This window comes from Mirounga leonina, unplaced genomic scaffold, assembly GCF_011800145.1.
Source record: "Mirounga leonina isolate KUSES-001 unplaced genomic scaffold, KU_Mleo_1.0 Mir_128, whole genome shotgun sequence".
NCBI classification, from domain to species: Eukaryota; Metazoa; Chordata; class Mammalia; order Carnivora; family Phocidae; genus Mirounga; species Mirounga leonina.
In genome coordinates, this window is record NW_023270320.1 from 6614473 (window position 1) to 6638150 (window position 23678).

Sequence of the window (23678 nt, forward strand, 5' to 3'; positions counted from 1 at the left end):
ATTACATAAGGATGTTTATAAATTAGTAAACAAGTGCTAAGACCCAGTGAAGAAATTGGGCAAAGGATAGGAACAGACACTTTACATGTAAAATATAATGATTGACACATGAAAAAATATTCAGCCTTGCCAGAAATGTAAGAAATGCAAATTACACATTTCACAATTGCATAAATGCAAAAATCACTGTTTTAATCTATCAAATTAACAGAAATAAAAAGTGTAAATACTCAGTATTGGAGAAGGATGGGGGAAATCACTTTCCCAATACATTGCTGGGAGGGGTGATATTTGTCATTATGAATAATGAATATTAAAAATGTTTGCAGCTTTTGACCTATTTCCCAGAATATATCATCAGGAAATGCGTTAAGGAAATAAATCTAAGTATGGGCATTGTTTTATGCACAAAGATTTTCATGAAAGTATTATTTATAGCATCATGTTTAATAATAAGGACATCATTAAAAAACTAGTGTACATTCGCATGATGAAATTAACCGTTGGAAATTTAGTATATGAAATTTTCCAATAAAATGAGAAAACGTGGGAAAAATAGGATACAAAAGTGTGTATACAGTATAATCGCAACTGCGTGTAAAGACAAGTGTGCATAGAATAACATGTTGGGTTTTTTGGGGCACCTGGGTGGCTCAGTTGGTTAGGCATCCGTCTTCGGCTCAGGTCATGATCCCCCAGCCAGGGTCCTGGGATGGAGCCCCATGTCAGGCTCCTTGCTCAGCAGGGAGTCTGCTTCTCCTTCTCCACCTCCCCCCACTCATTCTGTCTCTCTCAAATAAATAAATAAAATCTTAAAAAAAAACTTAAAAAAAAAGAAACTAAAAACTTTTGTTAAAAAAAAAAGAAAAAGAAAAACATGCTGTTTTTCTGTTGCTAGTTTTCCAAGATAGAATATAAATTTTTTTGTTGTTTTTATGTTTTTCTACTTGTCTTTGCTTTCTGGATTTCCTATGAACCAATCCTCACTCCTTTCCCATGTGAACACAGAGCCAATGCCATAAAAACAAATCAAGTCCTGACACATGCTACGACTTGGACGAACCTCGAAAACCTGAGGCTAAGTGAAGGAAGCCAGACACAAAAGGACATATTATATGAAACGTCCAGAAAAGGCAAATCCATAGAGACAGAAAGCAGATTAGTGGTCTCCAGGGGCTCGGGAGGAGGAACTGGGACTGATTGCTCAGAGGCATGGGGTTTCTTTCTTGGGTGATGGAAATGTTCTGGACCTAAATGGTGGTGATGGTTGCACAACATAGTGATGATCCTAAAAAACACTGCACTGCACACTTTAAAATGGTGAATTTTGGGGTGCCTGGGTGGCTCAGATGGTTGAGCGACTGTCTTCAGCTCAGGTCATGATCTCGGGGTCCTGGGATGGAGCCCCACATCGGGCTCCCAGCTCAGCAGGGACTCTGCTTCCCCCTCCCCCTTTCTTCTCTCCCCCTGCTGTGCTCTCTCTCTCTCAAATGAATAAATAAAATCTTTAAAAAATAATAAATAAAATGGTGAATTTTAGGTTATGTGAATGGTATCTCAAGTAAATACATAAATAAATAAAGGAAGGCTTGGTATTAAAAAAAAGGAAACTGAAGTGAATGAAGGTTTTAGGTTAAGAGTTTAATAGAGTCCATATTCAAAGGGTGATCTCTTTGCATTCTCAAGGGAGCTCTCTTTTCCCTGGTAGGCCTCAGAGACCTCACTGGCTGGTGTATATATCAGAGAAGAAGAGAGAAAATGAAGGAGAAGGACCGAACATGGATTTTATTTTTAAGTAATCTCTACACCCAACATGGGGCTTGAAATTACAACCCTGGGATGAAGAGTCGCACAATCTTCCAGCTGAGCCAGCCAGGCACCCCAGGATCAGAGAGGTTTTACAAATTATGAATGGCTATTAAAAATGAAAATGTAGGGACACCTGGGTGGCTCAGTCGGTTAAGCGTCTGCCTTTGGCTCAGGTCATGATCCCAGGGTCCTGGGATCGAGCCCTGAATCGGGCTCCTTGCTCAGCAGGGAGCCTGCTTCTCCCTCTGCCTGCCACTCCCCCTGCTTGTGCTCTCTCTCTGACAAATAAATAAAATCTTAAAAAAAAAAAAGAAAATGTAAAGTGATACTGTTTACAATAGAATCAAAAACATCAAATGCCTAGGAATAAATCTAACAAAAGATGTACAAGCCCAATGTAGAAAACTACAAATGTTGAGAGAAATTAAATTTAAAAAGAATCTATCTTGCTCATTGTTTGAAAGATTCAATATTGTAAAGATGGGAAATTTCCCCCAAGTTGATCTATAAATCCAATCCAATCTCAATTAAAATTTGAGCAAGTTTTTGTTGTTTTGTTTTGTCTTGTTGTGTTTTAGAAATGAACAAGTTGAGGGCGCCTGGGTGGCTCAGTCGGTTAAGCATGTGACTTCGGCTCAGGTCATGATCCCAGGGTCCTGGGATTGAGCCCCACATCAGGCTCCCTGCTCGGCAGGGAGTCTGTTTCTCCCTCTCCCTCTGCCCCTCCTCCCGCTTGTGCTTTCTCTCTCTCAAATAAATAAAATCTTTAAAAAAAAAAAAAGAAATGAACAAGTTGATTCTAAAATGAATATGAAAACACAAAGGGCCAAGAATAGCCAAGAAATTTAGAGGGATGAAGGACAAAGGTGCAGGCTTTACATTAGTAGATATTGAGAAGTATGAGAAAGCTATAATAGTAAGACAGTGTGGCATTGGCTCAAGAACAGACCAGTAGACCAATGGACTAGAATAGAGGTCAGAAACAAATCCACACATAACCCTGACAGTGAAGAGCTGGTGGGGGGAAGCTAGGTTTTTCAATAAATGGTGCTGGGTCTATGGGATATGTTGTGAAAAACCAAAAGAATCTTGATTCCTGTCTGATACTATATGGTTGGAAAAATTTATGCTTCCATGGAAAACTGCATTTTTGTAGCATAGCCTCTGGGTTATCTGATTGTGATTTTATGGCAACTATTTTATAACTCTGTAAATTGTAGATAGCTGATAGCAAAGCAAAATTCATGAAAATAAATTCTGTCTGGTGGAGGGACACCATCCCCCCGCCCCCGCGGAAAAACTTATTTTGCCTCAATTTGCATATTCATTTCAATATTCCTGATCTATAAATGTGTCTGTTCTTTGGACCCACTTTTGAACAGGCCGAAACACCTTGCCGGTTTTTCTTCTTAATAAGTTAAATAAATTTTTAATGGGTGAGTTTTTATATCTGTACGAGAGTCATGATTTTATCTTTTAAAAAATTATCTTTTCTGCCGCTCTGCCTACTTGTGATCTCTCTCTCTGTCGAATAAATAAATAAAATCTTTTAAAAAATAAATAAAAAATTATCTTTTAACAATTCATACAAATTTTTTTTAAGATTTTATTTATTTATTCGACAGAGAGAGAGACATCGAGAGAGGGAACACAAGCCCCAACAATTCATACAAATTAATTCCAGATGGATTGCTAACCTAAATGTGAAAGGTAAAGCAATAAAGCTTCTAGAAGATTATAAAGGAGAATATATTCATGACTTTGGGGCAACAAAGGTTGCTTTATACATGGAGGACCTGGGTGTCTCAGTCGGTTAAGCATCTGCCTTTGGCTCAGGTCATAATCCCAGGGTCCTGGGATCGAGCCCCGCATCGGGCTCCCTGCTCCGATGGGAGGACACAAAAGCACCAATCATAAAAGAAAAGACAAGTAACTCAAATTTCATTAAAACTTAGTACTTTTCACCCAGGAACACCACGGAGAGTGAAAAGGCAAGCCACAGAGTGGGAGAAGATATTTGCAATGCATTTTTGGACCAAGGTATTTAATATATGTACATATATTATACATACATAATAGAATTCTTGAAATTATGTATTATATATAATACAAATATATAAATATCACAAATCAGTAAGAACACAGATAACTGAAAAGAAAAATGGGCAAAAGACCCGGATAGCACATCACAAAAGACCATATCCAAATGTCTAATAAACAAGTGCCCAACCTCATTAGTTATCATGGAAATACAAATTAAAACTGCTGCACATCTACCAGAAGGGCAAAATACAAAAGATTGACAATGCCAAGGTTGACAAAAATGTGGAGAAACTGGATTTCTCAAACATCCCTGGTGGGAGTATAAATTGGTATAACTGCTTTGAAAAATTATTCAACAATATCTCTTAGCACTAAACATATACCCAAGCCGATTCAGTAATTCCATTCTTAGGTGTGTGCGTATGTTTATGGATATGGATATGTACAAAAAGACATACGAGAATGTATAGCAATTTATTCTTTTTTTTTTTTAAGATTTTATTTATTTATTTGACAGAGAGGGAGGGAACACAAGCAGGGGGAGTGGGAGAGGGAGAAGCAGGCTTCTCGCCGAGCAGGGAGCCCGATGCGGGGCTGGATCCCAGGACCCTGGGATCATGACCTGAGCCGAAGGCAGATGCTTAATGACTGAGCCACCCAAGCGCCCCTGCAGAAACTCGATTTCTAAACAAGTAGCATTCACAGGTTCCAGGGATTAGGATGTGCATATATTTGTGGGGTGGGGGGGCATCATTCAACCCACTACAAGCCCCAAACTAGAAACAACCTAAATGTCTATCAACTGTAGAATGAAAAATAAATTGTGATAGATGACTATAAAACAATAAAGATGAACACATTACTGCTACATGAACACCACCAGTGACTCTCATAATAATGAGTGAAAGGAGCCCGACCCCAAATAAATACCCAGTGTATGATTCATTTATATAATGTTCAAAAATAGCAAGACTAATCTAGGAGACAGAGCTGGGATGGTGGTTGCTACCCTATGGAAAGAAGGCAGTGACCGAGAGGGATGAAGGCATGGTTTCTGCACGTGCCAATACTGCTCTATTTCTTGATATGGGTTGTGAGGACTCACCATGCCGAACACTTCTAAGCACTTTCTATGCACTTTTCTGCAGATAATGTTTATAGGACACTTTCCTTTTTCACCTTCTTCACATTTTCTTCTACTTCCTGTATATATTAGATTTCAATACCTCTGTTTATTAAAAATTATGAATGATTATTGACAATATTTTCTTTCTCATTATGGGTTTAGGTGCTACCATAGCTCAGGAGTGTCTGTTTTGAGGACATGTATATATATATTTTAGTCTAATGGGTTTTGATGGAACCTTGAATCGGGGGACCCAATGGGGCCACAGAATGTGCTGTTTTGTAATTTGTTCCCAAAGTGCTCTATAAGCCCTTAGTGTCACTGACTTTCCTGGCTGAAGGTGTTCCCCAAACTTGGAGTGCCAGTGGTTGGGACGGCAATGGGAAATGTTACTTCAGGGTGAATGATTAGACTTAGGAAAAGGGCTTAGACTTAGGAAAAGTGTTATGCATCCTAGGCTAGGTAAGGGGTAGCATTTCCCGAAGTCAGGCAGAGATTCGTCAGAGGGACCATAAGGGCAGGTAAGAAGAGGGTACTTAAGGATAGAACCCAGTTTGAACCTGGGTCGCCTCCTAGAGGGACACCTTGGTAAGGAGTCTTATTCTGGCCATGCCCACCCCCATCCCACCCCAGCCTTGGAATTGGTGAAATGTCAAACACTGGGCTTGCCTTGAGGCTTCCAGGCCTATATTATAATTCCTTTGGGTCAAAAGTCAACATACCCGTCAGCCTCATGCCATGCACTGTGGGGTCAAAAGGGAAGAGAAGAAAGGGGTGCTGGGGCCGCTCACACCACTTCTTGGCCAGCTCCGCCTCTGGGTCTGTGCCCAGGGGTCCCGGCGGTTGAGAAGGGGGAGGCTCATGGCTTATATGGAAGAGGCCAGAAGGAGAACAAGTCCCTGAGGGGTGGTTTCCAATGGGACAATTCAAGGAGGAATAAACGCTCAGAGCTTCTGCTGTCCTCTTGTATGTCGTGAAACTGATTCTGGAAAGGTGAAGTACAGCTTGCGCCGATGAGGAACACATATTTCTTTTATAATCAGAAAAAAATGAACCTAGATTTTCAAAAGATGGTTATATCGGGTGGTGCTAAAAGGCTTCAGAGTCATCTCTGCCTCTCCCACTTAACCCGACCGGCGTTCTGTTTGCAAGGCACAGGAGAGTCGGAAATGGTGAGGACCATGTCTCCTGCCTTTGAGATGCTTACAGGGGAATAAAAGAAGCACTGAATCAGAGTCTAAGAAAGAAGCTAGGAGACCAGAAGCCATTCTGAATAGGAGAGGCACAGCAGAAGGCTTAGTGGAGAAAGGGGAAGGTAAGGGGTCCACGTTCTCTCTCTACAGTCTGTAGGACTGTAGTTGTAAGCTTCAAGGGCCTTCTCTGCCAATTAGAAAGATAATATCTTTATGTTATCTATGATGCAAGTTTTGTTAAAGTAATAGGGGGTAAGGGGGAAGTGTTAGCCATTGGCTTCTTGAGACCATCCTGTCCAGTGTGGCTGTAGTTGTTTTTTGTTTTTTGTGTTTTTAGATTTGAGAGAAGGAGAGAGGAGACTGTGCATGCGCATGAGGGGAAGGGCAGGAGGAGAGAATCTCCAGCAGACTCCCTGCTGAGCGTGGAGCCCAACACAGGGCTCGATCCCACAGTCCATGAGATCATGACCTGAGCAGAAACCAAGAGTTGGACGCTTAACCAACTGAGCCCCCCAGGTCCCCTCAGTGTGGCCATAGTTTTAACTTCCGTATTGCCACACCCACTGGGGCAATGGAAAGAGAGCCTGATGTTGGGGACTTGTTCCCCTGGCTCGCTGACCCCTGAAGCAGGAGCCCCTTACTCCCAGAGCTGACAGCTGGAAAGTAGTCTCCTTGGTCAGCCAAGTGGGCAAGAGTCTGAGGCAGCTGGACCTGGAGAAGCCAGAAGGCTGTTGACAAGCGCTCCAGTGAATGAGTCATGTGTGTGGACGTTTGTCACCACACCCCAGAGTCCGAGGCAAAGGAGAAAGACAAGCAACCATTACTAGCCATTTTATGCTCCTCCCTTGGGACAGCCCATTAGCCCATGCAGAGCACCCAGAGGTGTGGGGTTTTTGGGGGGTTTTTTTGAGGCGGGAGAGGAGCAGTGGGAGAGCGACAAGCAGACCCGCACTGAGCGCAGAGCCTGATGCAGGGCTTGGTCTCACGTCTCTGAGATCATGACCTGAGCTGAAACCAAGAGTCAGCTGAACTGACTGAGCCCCCCAGGTCCCGCCCCCCCCCCAGGTGGTTTTTGAGTTAGTTCCCTTGCAGTTGGGGGTGTACTGAGGACCGGTGGGCAGAAGTGGTTGACAGTGGCAGGGTGGTAAACGTCTCTCCCTCTGCTGGCCCTTCCTCCCCACCCCTAGCATGGCTCTGCACAATGTCTTATCCTGGGGGATTGTTCCTGGTTGCTCCCAAAAGTAAATCTGCGCTGGTCATCTAACTGCACAGCTGGTGTCTGGGAGTCCCAGCATGTTCTAGTCTGTTGCTTTGGGAGGAGGACAGATGGCTAACCTGTCCAGTCCAACCTGCCACGCACCTTGTCCTCGCGCTCAGGGCCAACAGAAACTCTTTTCTTCTTTCAGTCAGGGCTAGAGGCGGGCCGGTGAGAGGAACGAGAAGTCAACTCGCCACACCCTGGCTGCGTGTTTATAAAAGCTCCTGGAATGCAGTGAACCTGTGAGGGGTCAGCCGCCCCAGGACTGCCTGGCCTGTGGGAGAGGGTGGGAGGGATGCCCAGGTGGATTTCTCTGAAGGCAGGTAGGGAACAGGACCGGGTGGAGCACCAGCCCTGTCGTGGTCCTTGTCGTTGCACCTGCACACCCCCCAGCCTGGACTGTGGGGCTATAAAATTGGGAGAAGACAGACTTACTCCCAGGCGGTCAGCAAGTGAGGCTTGAGGGACAATGTGCTCTGGCTGGAGGAAGGGAGAAAACAGCCACCCAGGCATTCTAGCACCAAGTGCACCCGGTGCTCTAGCTCCTGGCTTCTCTCTCCCCTGACGTATTTCCAATTCCTGCCTCTAGTGAGCCCGACTCCTCTGAGTTAATCCATGCCAACGTCCAGTGTCTAGAGGGATCTTGATCTTGATTTCCTGGTGGTGGTGGGACAGCTTTACCCTCTCAACCTACCACCTCTGCTTTAACCACAGAGCCTATGTGTGTCTGACAAAACCCAAACACATGAGGTCACAAGGTAGTCATAATTTTTCCTTCCCTCTTGCCCCCACCCCCTTTGTCCTCTAATCCTTTCCATGAATGGAAGGGATGCTTGGTGTCCTACTTAGCCTGTGAGGCTGTCCGGCTAGGTTTCATTCCTTGCTATCTTTATTGTGGGGCAGCACTAACAATGTGAGTGTGGGGGCGGACAGGAGAGCTCAAACTCTTCACTCCCAGGGTCAGCTTGGACCCCAAATCTCTGACTTTGTCCAGCTGGGATGTAGTAGAGCAGTGCACAGGTAGGAAAACCAGTAGGGAAGTCAATGCCTTATTTAATAAAGTACCAAGTTGGAATAGACAGCAAGGATGGATAAGTGGCAGGGTAGGGTGAGGCCAGAGGCAGACAGGCCCCAGGTGAACATGAAGGCATCTGGCTGTGACCCGCCATGATATTGGGTGCTGGGTGACTTCTGCTCATACCTGCCTTACAACGTGAAACACAGCCTCATCACACCACTGCTCAAAATCCTCTGAAGGCTGGTTCACCCTGGCCTAACACTGTGGTGTAAACTCCTTAGTCTGGTGTTCGTGATCTACATGATCTGGGCCCACCTACCTTGTCTGTCTTATCTCTACCATCCACCCCCAGTGCCCTCCTAAAATAGCCCACATTCCAGCCCCCATGGGGTGCCCATTACCCCTAAACATGCCATGAACTTTCTGGCCCCCATACCGTTGCTTAGGCTGTTCTTTTCTCTCTTCCTGAAATGCTCTTCCCTCGTGTCCCCCTCTCTGCCAGTCAAATCTGGTATATGCTTTAGGGCCCAGCTGTGTCACTGCCTTCATAAAAAAAAATCCACCTGCTTAGAGAAATCACTCCAACCTCAAAACCTCCAAAGCATTCTATTAGTATAGGACTTCCTTTTTTTTTTTTTTTTAAGATTTTATTTATTTATTTGTCAGAGAGAGAGAGAGGGAACACAAGCAGGGGGAGTGGGAGAGGGAGAAGCAGGCCCTTCGCTGAGCAGGGAGCCCAGTGTGGGACTCCATCCCAGGAGAGGCAGACCTGAGCCGAAGGCACTTAAGTGACTGAGCCACCCACGCGTCCCTAGGACTTCCTTTATGGGCATTTGTCATGGTGTGCCTTGAAACTGGATCTTGTTCAGAGGGCTTTGTGCCCTCCGTAGCTCCAGCACAGGCACCAAGTAAGGTCTCAGTAAATCTTTATGGTAATGAATGGAGCCATGAGGTTGAATGACACCAATAGATGGTCAAGAAGCAGAAATGGCACCAAAACAACAGAGTTCTATTAGGGCTTGCCCATCACTTATCCGTCTGATGCCTCCTTTCATTTCCCTTTCTATCACCATTACATATTTACAACGTACTGAATAGGTCTTTCCCACTCGGGAGCCACCCTCAGTGCAAATCCCAGGCATCATGCATCTTCTAATTTCCTCCATGGGAAAAGGATACACTATGTGCTCATGGTTGGCTGGTATAACCTGCACACTCTTCAATTCCATAGCACTTCCTGAGGACCTACTGTGTACCCAGGTTTCTGCCAGGGGCTATGGAAGGGACAAGTTAAATAAGTCACCACCTGGTCCCTGCCCAGACAGGGACTACTGGAAGATTACCCATGGAGTAAATGCGAGTGAAGTCTTACGGTCAGCAGGACCTAGGAATGAAGGGAATCTGCCAATCCAATGGACATCTGGAACAAGGAAGTGAATGATTGGAAGCCCAGAGATAAGGAGCAGGGAGACACTGACGAGGATCCACTCAGAGAGAGCTGCGGGAACTGGGGTGGGGGTGGCACTCTGTTCTCCTTATGTCTGGTTTGGCAATCCTATTTTCAGTTCCTCCTTTATTCGCCTTCCCTAATTTAGCTTCTTAGCCTCACCTTATTTGGCGAGGGCAGGCAAAATAGGACACTCCCACATCACCTCCTGACCGCCCCCCCCCCCTTACCTTCCCCTTTTCAGGCCCTCAAATGATCCTCCTCCTTCCCGACCCACCTGGCGCCATCCCAGAGTAAACCACCGGCTGGCCAAAATCAAAAGAGCAGTGAATTGGGGATCGCGTTCATTATCACCCTCATAGCTACTCTTGATTGAGAACTCACCGTGTGCCAGGCTACATTATCTTTTTACAGCAACACTAGGAGGAGATTGTTATCTCATTTTATGGGTGAAGAACCTCAGACCAAAAGATGTTAAGTAATCTGTGCCAGCTCACACACCTGCCAGTTGGCGGTGCCAGATTGGAAATGAGGTCTGACTCCCAGGGCAGTGCCCCGGTCAGTTCCTGTTGGGCTGTGCGACCTTTGGCAGTTGGGGACCCCGTCCCTTAACCAACACGTCTCGCACCGGAATTCTCCAAGCCCCAGCCCCCGCCCCGGCCGCGCCAGCCTTCCGCGCCCCGGGTGCTCGCCCGCCCGAGCCGCAGAGGCCCGCGCGGCGCCGGCAGGTGGGGCGGGCGGGGCCAGAGCCGCGGCCCGGACGAGGAGAGGCGGGGCCTGGCGGGGGGCGTGGCCGGAAGCCTTAAAGAAGCTGGGGCGGCGGGGCGGGCCGCAGAGGCCGCGGATCGCGGCGGTCGTCTCCTCGCTTCCGAGCCGACCGCGGCGCCGTCACCATGTCCCTGGCGGCCTCGGCGGGCCGGGGCCCGGGGGCCGTGTGGTCCCCAACGCACGTGCAGGTGACGGTGCTGCAGGCGCGGGGCCTGCGGGCCAAGGGCCCCGGGGGCACGAGCGACGCGTACGCGGTGATCCAGGTGGGCAAGGAGAAGTACGCCACCTCGGTGTCGGAGCGCAGCCTGGGCGCGCCAGTGTGGCGGGAGGAGGCCACCTTCGAACTGCCGCCGCTGCTGTCCGGCGGGGCCGCGGCCGCCGCCACCCTGCAGCTCACCGTGCTGCACCGCGCGCTGCTCGGCCTGGACAAGTTCCTGGGCCGGGCCGAGGTGGACCTGCGGGAGCTGCACCGGGACCAGGGCCGCAGAAAGACCCAGTGAGTGCGGGCCCGGGGGAGAGGACGGGGAGGGGCGGGCCGGGGAGCGGAGCAGTGCGGGGTGGGGAACGTGGGGCTGGGCGCTGAGATCCTTTTAGAGCGAGCGCGGCGGTCCCCGCGCCGCTGTGTCCCAAGGGGACGGACGGAGAGAGGCCTTTGGACAGGGATCCCCCGGGCCGATAATCATAGTCTCACCTAGCTTCAACTTCTTCGGCTGTCCCGCCCCAGCTGTCCCAGTGTGTGGGCTCTTTGAAGCCGGCGCTAGGGGTGGGGGTGGGGGAGTACCTGGGGTGTTTTTGAATCTGCGGGACGTCGCTCAGTGCCCGGAACTTAGTAAGCACTTAATGAATTTTCGATGAATTGAAAATACTTGTGGGCTGGCAAATTCTTCTTACTAGTGTGGGTAGTGTGAATGTTTGATACACTCATTAGCTTATGTGGAAAGCCTCCTGGGTATTTAACTGTCCTAGACACTGAGTGGGAATGGCTGGGCCTGGGAGTAGGGAGGGTCAAGGTGGAGGGTGAACCCCACGGACACTCTCTGGCCCTAGAGGCTCACCCAGGGACAGAGCTGGGGCATTACAGTGCGGGGTGGAGGCTGCCCAGAGATGGCTGTCCCTCACCCCCACCTCAACTACGGCCTACGGGCTTGGTGAAGAGAATCTGCCCCTCCCTCTTCCCCTTTTCTTCCCCCACCCCCGCCCCCAAAGCCTGCTAGAACAGTTTGGTCTTCACTTTCAGACTGAAAATTATTAACCCGGTTTGCCCTGAGCCCCAAAGTTAGTAAGGATTTCCCAGTGCTGGTTGGAGCCAGGGTCTGCCCTTGGCCCAGATGAAGTGGGAGGTAGGCTGTGTTTCTTTTTGGCCTTCGTCAGGTTCTCTCTGGTCCTCCTCTGAACGGTTGGCTGCTCACCTGTAGCTTCTCAGTCTAGAGTTGTGTGCTAGGGTATCTCACTTCCACAGGGAGAGCTGGGCACCACCCATTTCACTTCAAGGTGTCACCCATTTATTTGTTCTCTTTCGCAGGTGTTTGCCATGGAGCGTTTGATTATGGAACATTTGATTATGCTCTTGTACTGTACCAAAAGCTGGCCTCCTAGCTTAATTGGTTACTTTGCTGGAACTTAAATATGCAAGTCAGTCATATTACCACAACTCCTATTTGTGAAGCACATGGATTCCCATTGGGTGTTTTAGATATAAATGGTATTTTAACTTTCCCTTGTGAAGGGGGTAGGAAAAGCCAGAGGGTTTGAAGTTACCAGACTCCCTTTTCTGCATCGTGGGTCCAAATTCAGCTTGCATGCTTGCAAATGCAATACCTGATTCACTTATTTGGCCAAAGATGAATAGGCATTTCTGAATTCAAATCAGATAAAAATAGAGAGCCTTGAGGTGAGGATGGGTAGGGTATCTCTTGGCATTAACTTACAAGCCATAAGGTGAGCAGTGCCTTTGCTAAGGAGGTGCTGAAGCAATGCTAATTTTCCATTTGATTAAATGACATTTGGGGCTTTGGGTTGGCTTCCTTTTCAGCTTCAACTGGGCGTCATTTGGCCATCCTTGTCTTGTTCCATCCCAAGATGCGTGGGTATTATCATCTGTCTCTGCCGTCTGTTTCTTTTTTTTTTTTTTTAAGATTTTATTTATTTACTTGAGAGAGAGAATGAGATAGCATGAGAGCGGGGAGGGTCAGAAGGAGAAGCAGACCCCCTGCTGAGCAGGGAGCCCCAATGCGGGACCCGATCCCGGGACTCCAGGATCATGACCTGAGCCGAAGGCAGTCGCTTAACCAACTGAGCCACCCAGGCGCCCCTCTGCCGTTTGTTTCTTGTGTGAACATTTTATTCCCTTGAAAGACAGATCGCGTGTCCCCGCCAGAGATGAGGATTCCAGATTCCTGGATCTGGTGCCCACTGTGGTCCTGACTCATTGTTAGGCTTTGGGCTGCTCGGTCTCTAAACACCCAAATTTCCCTGTTTATACATGGAGCTTGTTGCCCGGCTTAATTGGTATTTATAAGATGTTTCTGGGTTCCTGGATTACTGGGGCCTGTGTATAGACTCAAAAGGTTCTGTTACTGCTTTGCGAGAAATGAAAACCTTAAGTTCCCTATTTCAGGAAGGGTTCAGAGGTCTGCATCTTCATTTCTGTCCTCCTCTCCATTGTAATCCTAAACCTAGATGGTTACTTCTGTCTCTGTTTTATGACCACTTAGTCACAGTATCAACCTGTAAGAAAGTGATGCTTAGTTGATGTGTTGGGGTTTTTTTTCCCCCATAATTGCAAACGAAGTCTTCTTTGCCCCTCAGCAGTAGGTGAAATTGCAAGCTTTCCATCTGGCTTCCTGGGACTTTCCAAGGTGCCGGGGAACCTACTTAAACCAAGCCTCTCTGCTGCCCCGGTATGTCCCTTGGGTGCTCAAGATAGCTGAGATTTGGAGAGTGAGATATATACCAAGAGGCGGAAGTTTACCAGAAAGAAACTGGTTGGGTTAGGAAAGTCATTTGATCTAGTTATTAGTGGTTTGACTCTACCTTAGATATTAAAAATGAGCGACAAAACAAAAGCTCAAATTTTGGTCTCTAGGTTTGTGTGTGTGTGTGTGTGTATGCATGCATGTGTGTTAATCTCGAGCAAAGAAGAGTATGACTCTTGTCATGGGTCCAGAAACTCAAGATGTCAAGAGCTAACTGTGCTAGAATTTCCCTTTGTTCTCTTGATAAGGCCTCCTCTGGCATACATTTGGAGGCAAGAGAATATGCTTTTCAGGACTCAGATTTTGCCGAGCTCAAATTTAAAACACCACAGAGGCTGACCTATAGGTAGGATACTTTTAATAGGGAGGAGTGCATGGCCCCTGTCGTTAAGAGGAAATTGAAATGCATTGATTTTGCACTTATCCTTACCTGTTAAAGACCCAGCGTCAAAGTTGGGCCTTGGTTAAATGGAAACCAGTTAAGTCTCATGATCATAAAACAGACATGAATCTGCGAGGCAGAAACAGGTGACCAACATGTGGGATTCTCTGCTCAGCTCTCTAGTCTCACGTAGTTTGGGATCCTAGGTTGATCTAAGGGGAAAAAAAAAAAAAAAACCTTTTTGGGATACTAAGAGCAACAAGATGTGGGGAAATAATCTGTTTGGGGCAGATTAAAATAAACCTCCGTTCAGCCTGGCAACCGGAAAGCCACTGTGTAACTAATATCATGAAACTTAATACTGTAATAGTCTTCCAGCCATGAAGAGAGAGTGAATGATGGAGAGTCATTTTCTTACATCTCTTGAAGATGCAAGAGGGAATTTGGTTGCATATGAAAGGATTTGATATTAATAGAGGTTAGAGGTTTTGAGGAACTGTAAGTGTAGTAAGATGCTGTTGTAAGTTGCCAAAGGAAGTCCGGGTTATTAAAAAGAAATAAGGCCTCGATAGTTGTTTTCTGGAAGAGTCGGTTGCAGAAAAAAGATGTAGATGAGCAAAGAGATAGACAATAAGCAGTCTGTGTTTGTGCCTGTACTATCAAGTCTCCTAGGTGCGTTTAGGATTTTTTGTGACAAATTGGAAAACTGGAGCAATGATACTGATGAAGTTTTTCCTTTCTTGGGATTCCCCATAAAGATAACATTGGGCCTTACTGGAAACCGTCCCACCTCTCACAGGGCCACAGTCCCCTCCCGCTCGTGTCGCAAACCGACGGCTGATGGCTCCGGCTGGAGATGCCAGAGCCTGAGTTCTCTGTCCGCTCTGGGTGAAGTAACCCTAACCTGCCTATAGCCATGGAATGAAGTGACTAAGAAGAGGGAGGGTTACTTTAGAGTCATTGTTCTGGTGATGTGAAAGAAGTTCCCTTGTGGTATTATTTGATTATGATTTCATCTGTAAGACATTCGGTTAGCCTGGGGAAGTTTCAACTGCTTTTTTTTGACGTTAAAATCTGTATTTTTATTTATTTATTTATTTTTTTAAAAGATTTTATTTATTTATTTGCGAGAGAGAGAATGAGAGACAGAGAGCATGAGAGGGAGGAGGGTCAGAGGGAGAAGCAGACTCCCTGCCGAGCAGGGAGCCCGATGCGGGACTCAATCCCGGGACTCCAGGATCATGACCTGAGCCGAAGGCAGTCGCTTAACCAACTGAGCCACCCAGGTGCCCCTGAAATCTGTATTTTTAGTGCATTGTTTTAACTGAAGTATAGTTGACACCCAATATTACCTAAGTTTCAGCTGTACAGCGTAGTGATTTTATGCCGCGCTCACCACAGGGTAGCTCCCGTCTGTCACATACAGTGCTGTTACATTGCCACTGACTGTTCCCTGTGCTGTGCCTTTCATCCCCATGACTTATTCTATAGCTGGAAGCTTGTAGCTCCCACTGCCTTTTACCCATTTTGCCCATCCCCCACTTCCTCCTCCCCTGGCAACCACCCACTTTGTTCTCTGTATTGATGACTCTGTTTCTGCTATTTGTTTTGGTTTTTTAGATTCCACAGATAGGTGAAACCATACAGTGTTTGTCTTTCCCTGTCTTATTACACTTAGCATTATGCCGTCTAGGCCCATCCGTGTTGGTGCAGATGGCAAGATCTCATTCTTATATTTTTAGTAAATATTTTTAATACCTACTGTGTGCCAAGCACTGGGGTGTAAACAATAGTGACCGAAACAGACATGATCCTTACTTTCAGGAAGCTCAGAGCCCTGTGGGGAAGATAGACGTTAAACAAATGAACACGTAAATAAATAATCATGTATTGTGATAAGTACTGTGGAGGAAGAGAACAGGGTATCATAAGAGGATGGAGGGGGAAAGACATGACTTAAAGGAGATGGCCAATAGCTTCTCTGAGGCAGAAACCTGAAGTACGAAGAGATTTTTCTGGTGAAAAGTAAAGGAAGGGGACCTGAGGGAGAGGGAGCTGCCTTTGCAAAGGCCCTGGGGCAGGAGCACCTGGGAAGCTGGAGAGAGTGTGTAGATTGAGGCCCAAGCAGAAGGCAGGGCTTTATTTAAGAGCAGTGGGAAGTCCCTGAGTATTAAAAGCAAAGGGATGTTGTGATCTGCCGTGGCTGTTGGGTGGAGAATGGATCTGAAGCAGGCCTCGCCTGGAATCAGACAGACAAAAATGGGAGGCCGTTGCGCTAATCTAGGCCACCGGTGGTGGGGGCTTGCCCTAGGGTGATGGTCATGGGGGTGCACAGAGGTGGTGGATTTCAGAAACATTTTGGAGGTTCAGTTGGCCTGCTTTGTGATGGGTCGCATGTGGGTGGGGGTGAGAGAGAGGAAGTGATAAAAATGAACTAATAAAGTAGGGAGAGCTTGCCGTTGAAAACAGACCAGGAAGTGGTGGCGATTTCTTTCCTTAGCAGCCACCGTGATACTGGAGTGAGGTCACCAGTACAAAGCCAGCTTTGGGCAGTGATACCTGTGAGTCCAGTCTTCTGTAGGAAACACCACTGAAACCAGGGTGTGTGTGTGTGTGTTTCCAAGTGTTTACAGTTTTAATACAGTGCACGTCTTTGTTTTGTAATAGTGCAGTAGCTAATGAAACCTCACTGGTGTGCTACCTAACACAGCTGATGAAGTCACCGCTTCAAGGAATACAGGACTAAGAAAAGGAAAAAATCATACATAACATTAGGAAAAACCGTAAGTGAAAGATAAAACTCTGGAGGCAAGTAAGGCAGCCACTTACATGTTTTTCACATTAGGGAAGGTAAGTATACAAAGGAGTCCTGTGCCTTTTTCACTTTGCTTAAACTTCCCTTTGGTTACAAAGACCTCTATTGTATTTCTGTAACTACCATCAGAGGGAGGTTTTCAGAAATAGTATCTGATATGTTATTTTAATTGTAATGATTAACTAAAAAAATGTTCTAATTGCATTAAAAGCAATACATGTGCTTATTAAAATGCTATCCACCCCAACATGGATTTGCTGACCTTACTCTTTTCCCCCTTAACAGTAATCTCAGGTATCTATTAAAATACTACAATTTTAGTTGCCATACATCCTAGAAAACTCCGCGCTCTACGCTCTTGGAGACGCTGGCTCTGGCTTAGCTCCAGAAGGATTAAGAAGCCCTGGCTTAATGGAGAAAGTGATAAGAGGTCATTTCAGGCCTTATCTTCGTCCCAGAGCAGTCCCCTGGGTGGCCTTTGATTCTGGGTCTTGTGCAGATAGATCTCTAAGCCTCGAGGTCTTTGAATTCCAAAAAAATCAACACCCAGACCCTCGTTTTGGCCTTTGAAGAAAATCAGTCCCCTGCCAAGATCATTTGTTTTAGAAAAGACCCGGCAGTTGAGAACTCCTCTTGAGGTGTCCTGAGCTGGTGCCCCAGCGGGCTCCGGATTCCAAGCCTGACTTCGCCTGCTTTTCCCATGGCCAGGGACCACTTTGGTCTTGTCCTTTGCCCTGTGACCCAGGGCAGGAGCTCAGAACATCTGTGTGAGGGAGTGAGGGAAGGAGTGATGACTGGGTGAGGTCCCTGGCGGCACAGGACGGCCGGGCATTTGCTCTTCGTGGCTGTGGAGAAGGCTTTAATCTTATATTTGGCCCAGTGGATTAAAGACCAGGGGCGGGTGAGGCGTGAGGCACAGCTCTGTTTCTTGCTGTTTCTTTCCGTTTCTCAGCTTGGGCCATGGCTTGTTTGCCAGTTACCTTCTACTAACCGTGCCTTTGGCAAGGGAGCTGCTTTTCGCTACTAATGAGACAAGAAATTCCTTTCCTGCAGGGAGAAGTCTGTAGGTAATCTGCTAGAGAAAAATCAAGGATTTTAGTCTCCAGGGTGTCCCCGAGGGACACATTTTGGAATGTGGCTGTGGGGAGAAAAAAGGCAGTGGTAATTAAGTGTCCTTTCCTGAATGCTGGCCTTTGAATGGAGTAGAGGGGAGGCATTTATAAGGAATCCCAGAAAAATGTTTCTAGGGGTGTGGCCGCCGCGTACTTCGTACTTCGGCTAAGCTAGGTAGAACAGTTAAGGCTTCCAGAAAGCCTGGTCTGAAAAGGCCTCTTGTGATCATGAAGAATGGGTGTCCTGTGCGAAGGGCCCCAGGGCGGGCTGGGCTCCGGGGTACTTCTTCGGGCGTCTTGCCTTCTCTAGCACCAGTCTTGTGGGGTTTTCCTTGTACCCCAATGGCACTTCTCATTTTTACTAATCATTGGTTGTTAAAACAGGATTTAAAAATGTGGGGTTTTTTTTCCCCCTCCTTCTCGAGTCTTAGCTTGATGGCAGGGTAAATCATCCATACTCTGTTTCCTTGCCCAGAACTCTCACCGAAAGAGTGCGAATCTGTCTGTGGGGAGGGGAGTGGACTGGTAGGTCCCTTATGCTAGGGTGTGTTTGTTTTCTTTTGTCGTGGTCAAGAGATGGGGAACCAGGCCGCTGCATTTTTGTCCCATTCTTCAAGTCTCTTTGTGTGAGTGATAAAGGAACCCATGATTGCTAGGAGATTGTTCTTTGACAGATCCATTGGGCAAGAGGCGAGGTACCGGATCTGATGGTAGAATATTAACATTTGTGGCTTTTTGAGATATGATCAAGTAAAAAAACAAATTGACAAATGATTACAGGAGGGGTAGACTTCCATGTTTAAAAACCTGTTGATTTTTCTAATTTTTATTATTATTTTTTAGAGATTCTATTTATTTGAGGGAGAGAGAGAGAACGCGTGCATGTGCCCAAGGTGGGGAGGGACAGAGGGAGAGAGAGAAGCAGGCTCCCCACTGAGCAGGGAGCCTGATGACTCGGGGCTTGATCCCAGGACCCTGGGATCATGACCTGAGCGGAAGGCAGACACCCAGGCAGCTAAGCCACCCAGGCACCCTGATTTTTCTAATTTTTAGAGAATCTTAAAATACTGATGCTTGCTATCTCTTTAGTACTCATCTACAGGGAATTTAGCACTGAGTGATTGCTTTCCATTTAAAACACAGGTCTTGATGGGGCACCTAGGTGGCTTAGTCTTAAGCGTCTGCCTTCGGCTCAGGCTCAGGTCGATCCCAGGGTCCTGTCGAGCTCCCTGCTCCTCGGGAAGCCTGCTTCTCCCTTTCCCACTCCCCCTGCTTATGTTCCCTCTCTCGCTGTCTCTCTCTGTCAAATAAATAAATAAAATCTTAAAAAAACAAACAAAGAAAAGCCAAAAAAACACAGGTCTTGGGCACCTGGGTGGCTCAGTTTTTTAAGTGTCTGCCTTTGGCTCAGGTCATGATCCCAGGGTTCTGGGATTGAGTCCCGCATTGGGATCCTTACTCAGTGGGGAGCCTCCTTCTCCCTCAATGTGCCCCCCCCATGCTTGTGTGCTCTCTCACAAAAATAAATTAAAAAATTTTTTTAAATTCTTAAAAAATAAAGTTTATAAAAAAAATAAAACACAGGTCTTGATCCTGATACTTCAGTCAGTCATGCCATCTTGTCGAATCTCCACAAGGGTTTGGAAGCCTTCTGTTTCTTATCCCTGCTATGTAGAAACGCTGAAGAGTTGTATCTGAGGGTCAGTAAATCTCTCAGTAAGTTACAGAAACTATACACCGATCATGGTATTTTTAAAACTCTTATATACTTCTTAATTTTAGAAATTATGTAATACAAACTGATTTTGTAACTGTCTTTTCCTCCTCCCTTCATATGCAAACCATTGTTTGGATTTGATGGATAAGGTCAGATAACTAGGAGTACAGCCAGTCAGAAATGTTAATATCTTAAATTCCCTTCCGAGAATGATCTGAATGGGTAAACCATGGTATACGTGCACTTCGCAGAAGGTCATGCAGCCCTTAGAAATGGCAGGTATGAAGACTGGAGGGCAATAATGTACAACACACTATAAATAAAATTGCATGTCTGCTCTGGTTACAGCTGAGTAAGGATTATAGCTATCACTTATCGAATGCTTACTAAGTAAGTGCCAGGCACTGTTCTGAGCACTTGACATGTATTGGGTCATTTTATCTTGGTAACATCCTGATGAGGTAGGTGCTTTTAGCCCTGTTTCAGAGGAGGTGCCTCAGCCACAGAGAGGGTAAGTAACTTGCCTAAAGTCTTTCAGCTGGTGATTGTTAAAATGTACAGGAGAAAGATTTCAAGAAGACACATAAAAAGGTAATAATGGTCAGATTCTCATGAAAGTGAGTTCATTTAAAAACAATTAACAAAAAATTTTTCTTTTTCTTTCTTTTTTTTAAGTTTTTGTTTTGTTGCTTTTTAAAGATTTTATTTTTTTATTTGACAGAGAGAGAAAGACACAGTGAGAGAGGGAACACAAGCAGGGGGAGTGGGAAAGGGAGAAGCAGGCTTCCGCTGAGCAGGGAGCCCGATGTGGGGCTCGATCCCAGGACCCTGGGATCATGACCTGAGCCAAAGGCAGACGCTTAACGACTGAGCCACCCAGGCGCCCCTCTTTTTCTTTTTTTTTTTTTTTCTCTTCTTTTCATAGACTCCCTGCCCAGCATGGAGCCCAACATGGGGCTGGATCTCACAACCCTGAGATCAAAACCTGAGCTGAGATCAAGAGTCGGTTGCTTAACTGACTGAACCACCTAGGCGCCCTAACAAAAAATTTTCTGTAACCTGTTTGCTCACTTTCTAAGAGAATTTCCATAGAGCAAATAATATGGAAAGGACCCAAAGCATTTTCAACCTGCTTTTTCTGTTCTCTCTCCTGGAGCATGGCACTTACCAGCTTTTAGGATCGAGTTTGGTGGCTGCATATAGCTTTTCAGTGCTGCCAGAATGGCTGTTTTAGGGATTGGGGTAAAAAAATGAGCCATTTGCCTCTCTCATGATTGACCACAAATTCTTCCAAGTTGTTGACAATGGGCAGAGAGGAAGGGCCACCTAAGGAGGCCAGGTTGGCCAATCGGGCATTCTGTATTCTGAGTTAGGTAATGATGACCAGCTACCGAGGGCAATCACAAAACTTGTTAAACTACTTAGCCTCTGTAGGGTACACACCACAAATGTTTTATAGGTTGTAAATATTTCTGTCCCTGTTTGCTCTGCGTTGCTTCCGGGCTACTAAGTGAAGAGTCCAGACATATCACCCATCTGGGCTCACCCCTTTTGAGAACACCTTTTAGATGTTCTCAGCTGCTAACCCCACGTGATTTTCAGCCTTATTTTTATTCTCTGGCGAAGCCAACTAATGAATTGCTTTGAAAAAATTCTTCATCTAAGAAAGATTGAGAGTGTCCTCTGTGTCAAACACTACATCAGGTGCTGTTCTGTTCTTCCTGCTTCTTCCCTCACCTGAGGCCATAATCCCCTGTGTCACAATGCTCGGTTACCGTGGGGGTGACTCACGCTACAAATCAGGTAGAGATGTTGCAAGGGGAGGGAAATAGGCAGTCCACCACAGACCCGGGGGTCCCGACTGGACCCACAGACACAGAGCCCTTGAAATTAACACACATGAAAATGTTGAAGTCACTTGGAGAGCTAGTGGTCTTTCTTCCCCTCCCTTTCTTGGCGCCTCCTGTGTCTAATACAAGTATGCAGTATTCATTTTGCTGGAGCCCCTACGTAGGTGGTTTGCATAGCCCCTTGGGATTTAATTTTGCCGAGGACCCTATTTGTGTGTGAGAGCCCTTACTTGGGATAAAATTGTACCCTTTATTTATTATTTTTTCCTAAAGATTTTATTTATTTATTTGACAGGGAGAGACACAGCGAGAGAGGGAACACAGGGGGAGTCGGAGAGGGAGAAACAGGCTCCCTTCGGAGTAGGGAGCCTGATGTGGGACTCAATCCCAGGACCCTGGGATCATGACCTGAGCCGAAGGCAGTAGCTTAACCGACTGAGCCACCCAGGCGCCCAAAATTGTACCCTTTAGTAGGCACTTCTTCCCGTGTCTGATTATTTTCTCGTGCTTCCAAGTCAGAAAGAAAAGGCAGCAGTGGTCCTAATGTAACACTTGGTGATGTTTGGTGAGCCTGGTCTCTTTCTCCCACTGGAGGGTAAGCTTTTTAGGGCAGAATCTGGCCCGTTTGTTTTGTATTTCCAGTGCCGGCTACGTAAAAATGTTTGAACTGAATCTTTGAAGGCACTGTTTCCCTGTACCTGTCTGCCTCTGGAATGTTTTAAAGGAAAAACATGTTTGTTTCAGCTGCAGAAAGATTATTTTTGAGACATACCAACCAGTCCTTTACAAGTGTAATCCCGAAAGTCTGCATTGCTGTGAGACTTTTCATTTCCCAAAAGCAGGAACCACACTGCCCTCACCCTGCCACATTCCGATGGAAGGCCCCCTGTGATCAGCTTTCCATGCATTTGAGCCGCATAGTGAGAAACGGTGCGCTCCAAAGCAGACTGACCCAGAGAATTGGTCATGGTTGGATAATTTTAGCTCTTCTCAAAATGACTGTTTAAACCCCGGGAGATTTGACAATGCGGATCCAGACAATAGAAGACATGAATGAATTTTTCTATATTTTTAGCCATTGCCTTGTCTTGTGTTTTACCAAAAAAAAAAAACCCCAAAAAACAAAAAACCAAACAAACCCAAAAAACAAAAACAAAACCCCAAACCCAAAAAACTCCAAAACAGCAGGGCAACCTGTTTGGATAATAGGCATTTTTGTGTATATATGCCCAGGACCATCACTTGACTGAGCAGCACAGAGGGGTAGGAAGAGTAAAGTTTTCATTTTATACTGTTTTGTATGATTTGAATTTTTACCTTATGCCTGTTATTACTTTAAAATATAGTTTATGTGAGTCTTCTGTCACTTTCTATGTATTCAGAGATCCTTTTGATTTTTGAAGAACTTGGTTTTTAATTATAAGTTAAAATAATTATTTGTGGAAGGGATTGCTTGATTTTTCTTGATCGGTTGCAGGATTTTTCCAGAATATGGGCTTAAAAACAAACTCACTACCTTGGGATGATGGCTTTCTTTATGTACTCTGCCCTTTGGATTAGGAAAATGAACCTGGCCCTAATTTCTGAGATAATTCAAGCTTTCTGGGCCTCCATGAAAGGCAATGCTGGAAAACGCCCATTTTGCATCAGAGGCTGTGTGGCCCTGCTGGGACTTCATTATTTATGAACTACTTCCGTGAGGTGATGGAATTAAATGAGCTAAAAAAACAAAGCAAAACAAAAACAAATGGATAGAAACACTTAAAATTGAATTGAAGCTTGATGTTGAAACCTACAAATGTGTCTGGTTTGGGATTTCTTAGGGTGAGACATTCATGAATCATGGCTTTCATTTATTTTTGAGTTATGCATGTGCAAGAACCCTTGCTTAAACGGTTTGAATTTTTAATGATGAGGGTAATACTGTGAGAAGAAACAATTCCTGTCTTCTTTTCCAGCTTTAATAAATCCAGCACAGATTTTTAAAAATTCTGAACATTTGCATGGGACGCTTACCTATGATTCAGGCTGCTCTTCCCATGCTTAAATAGCCCTGTGCCTGTTCTTGGCTACATGGTGTTTGGTTTTAGGTTTGCCTGTGAAAATAAATGATAGGAACAGTTGATGAAGCATCTGTTCACACCTCCTAGTGGTTTTAGAGGTTC

General features: G+C 45.9%; 1 protein-coding gene across 2 annotated transcripts in view; it reads left to right on the forward strand.

The window, feature by feature from the left end:
• Positions 1-10723: 10723 nt before the first annotated feature.
• Positions 10724-23678, forward strand: part of RAB11FIP1 (RAB11 family interacting protein 1) — a 32026-nt gene continuing 19071 nt past the window's right edge. For both annotated transcript variants that reach the window (XM_035004046.1, XM_035004047.1), the window contains exon 1: positions 10724-11158. In XM_035004046.1, coding sequence (XP_034859937.1) covers positions 10788-11158 — 371 coding nt within the window. In that variant the 5' untranslated portion in view covers positions 10724-10787. The remainder of the gene's footprint in view (positions 11159-23678) is intronic.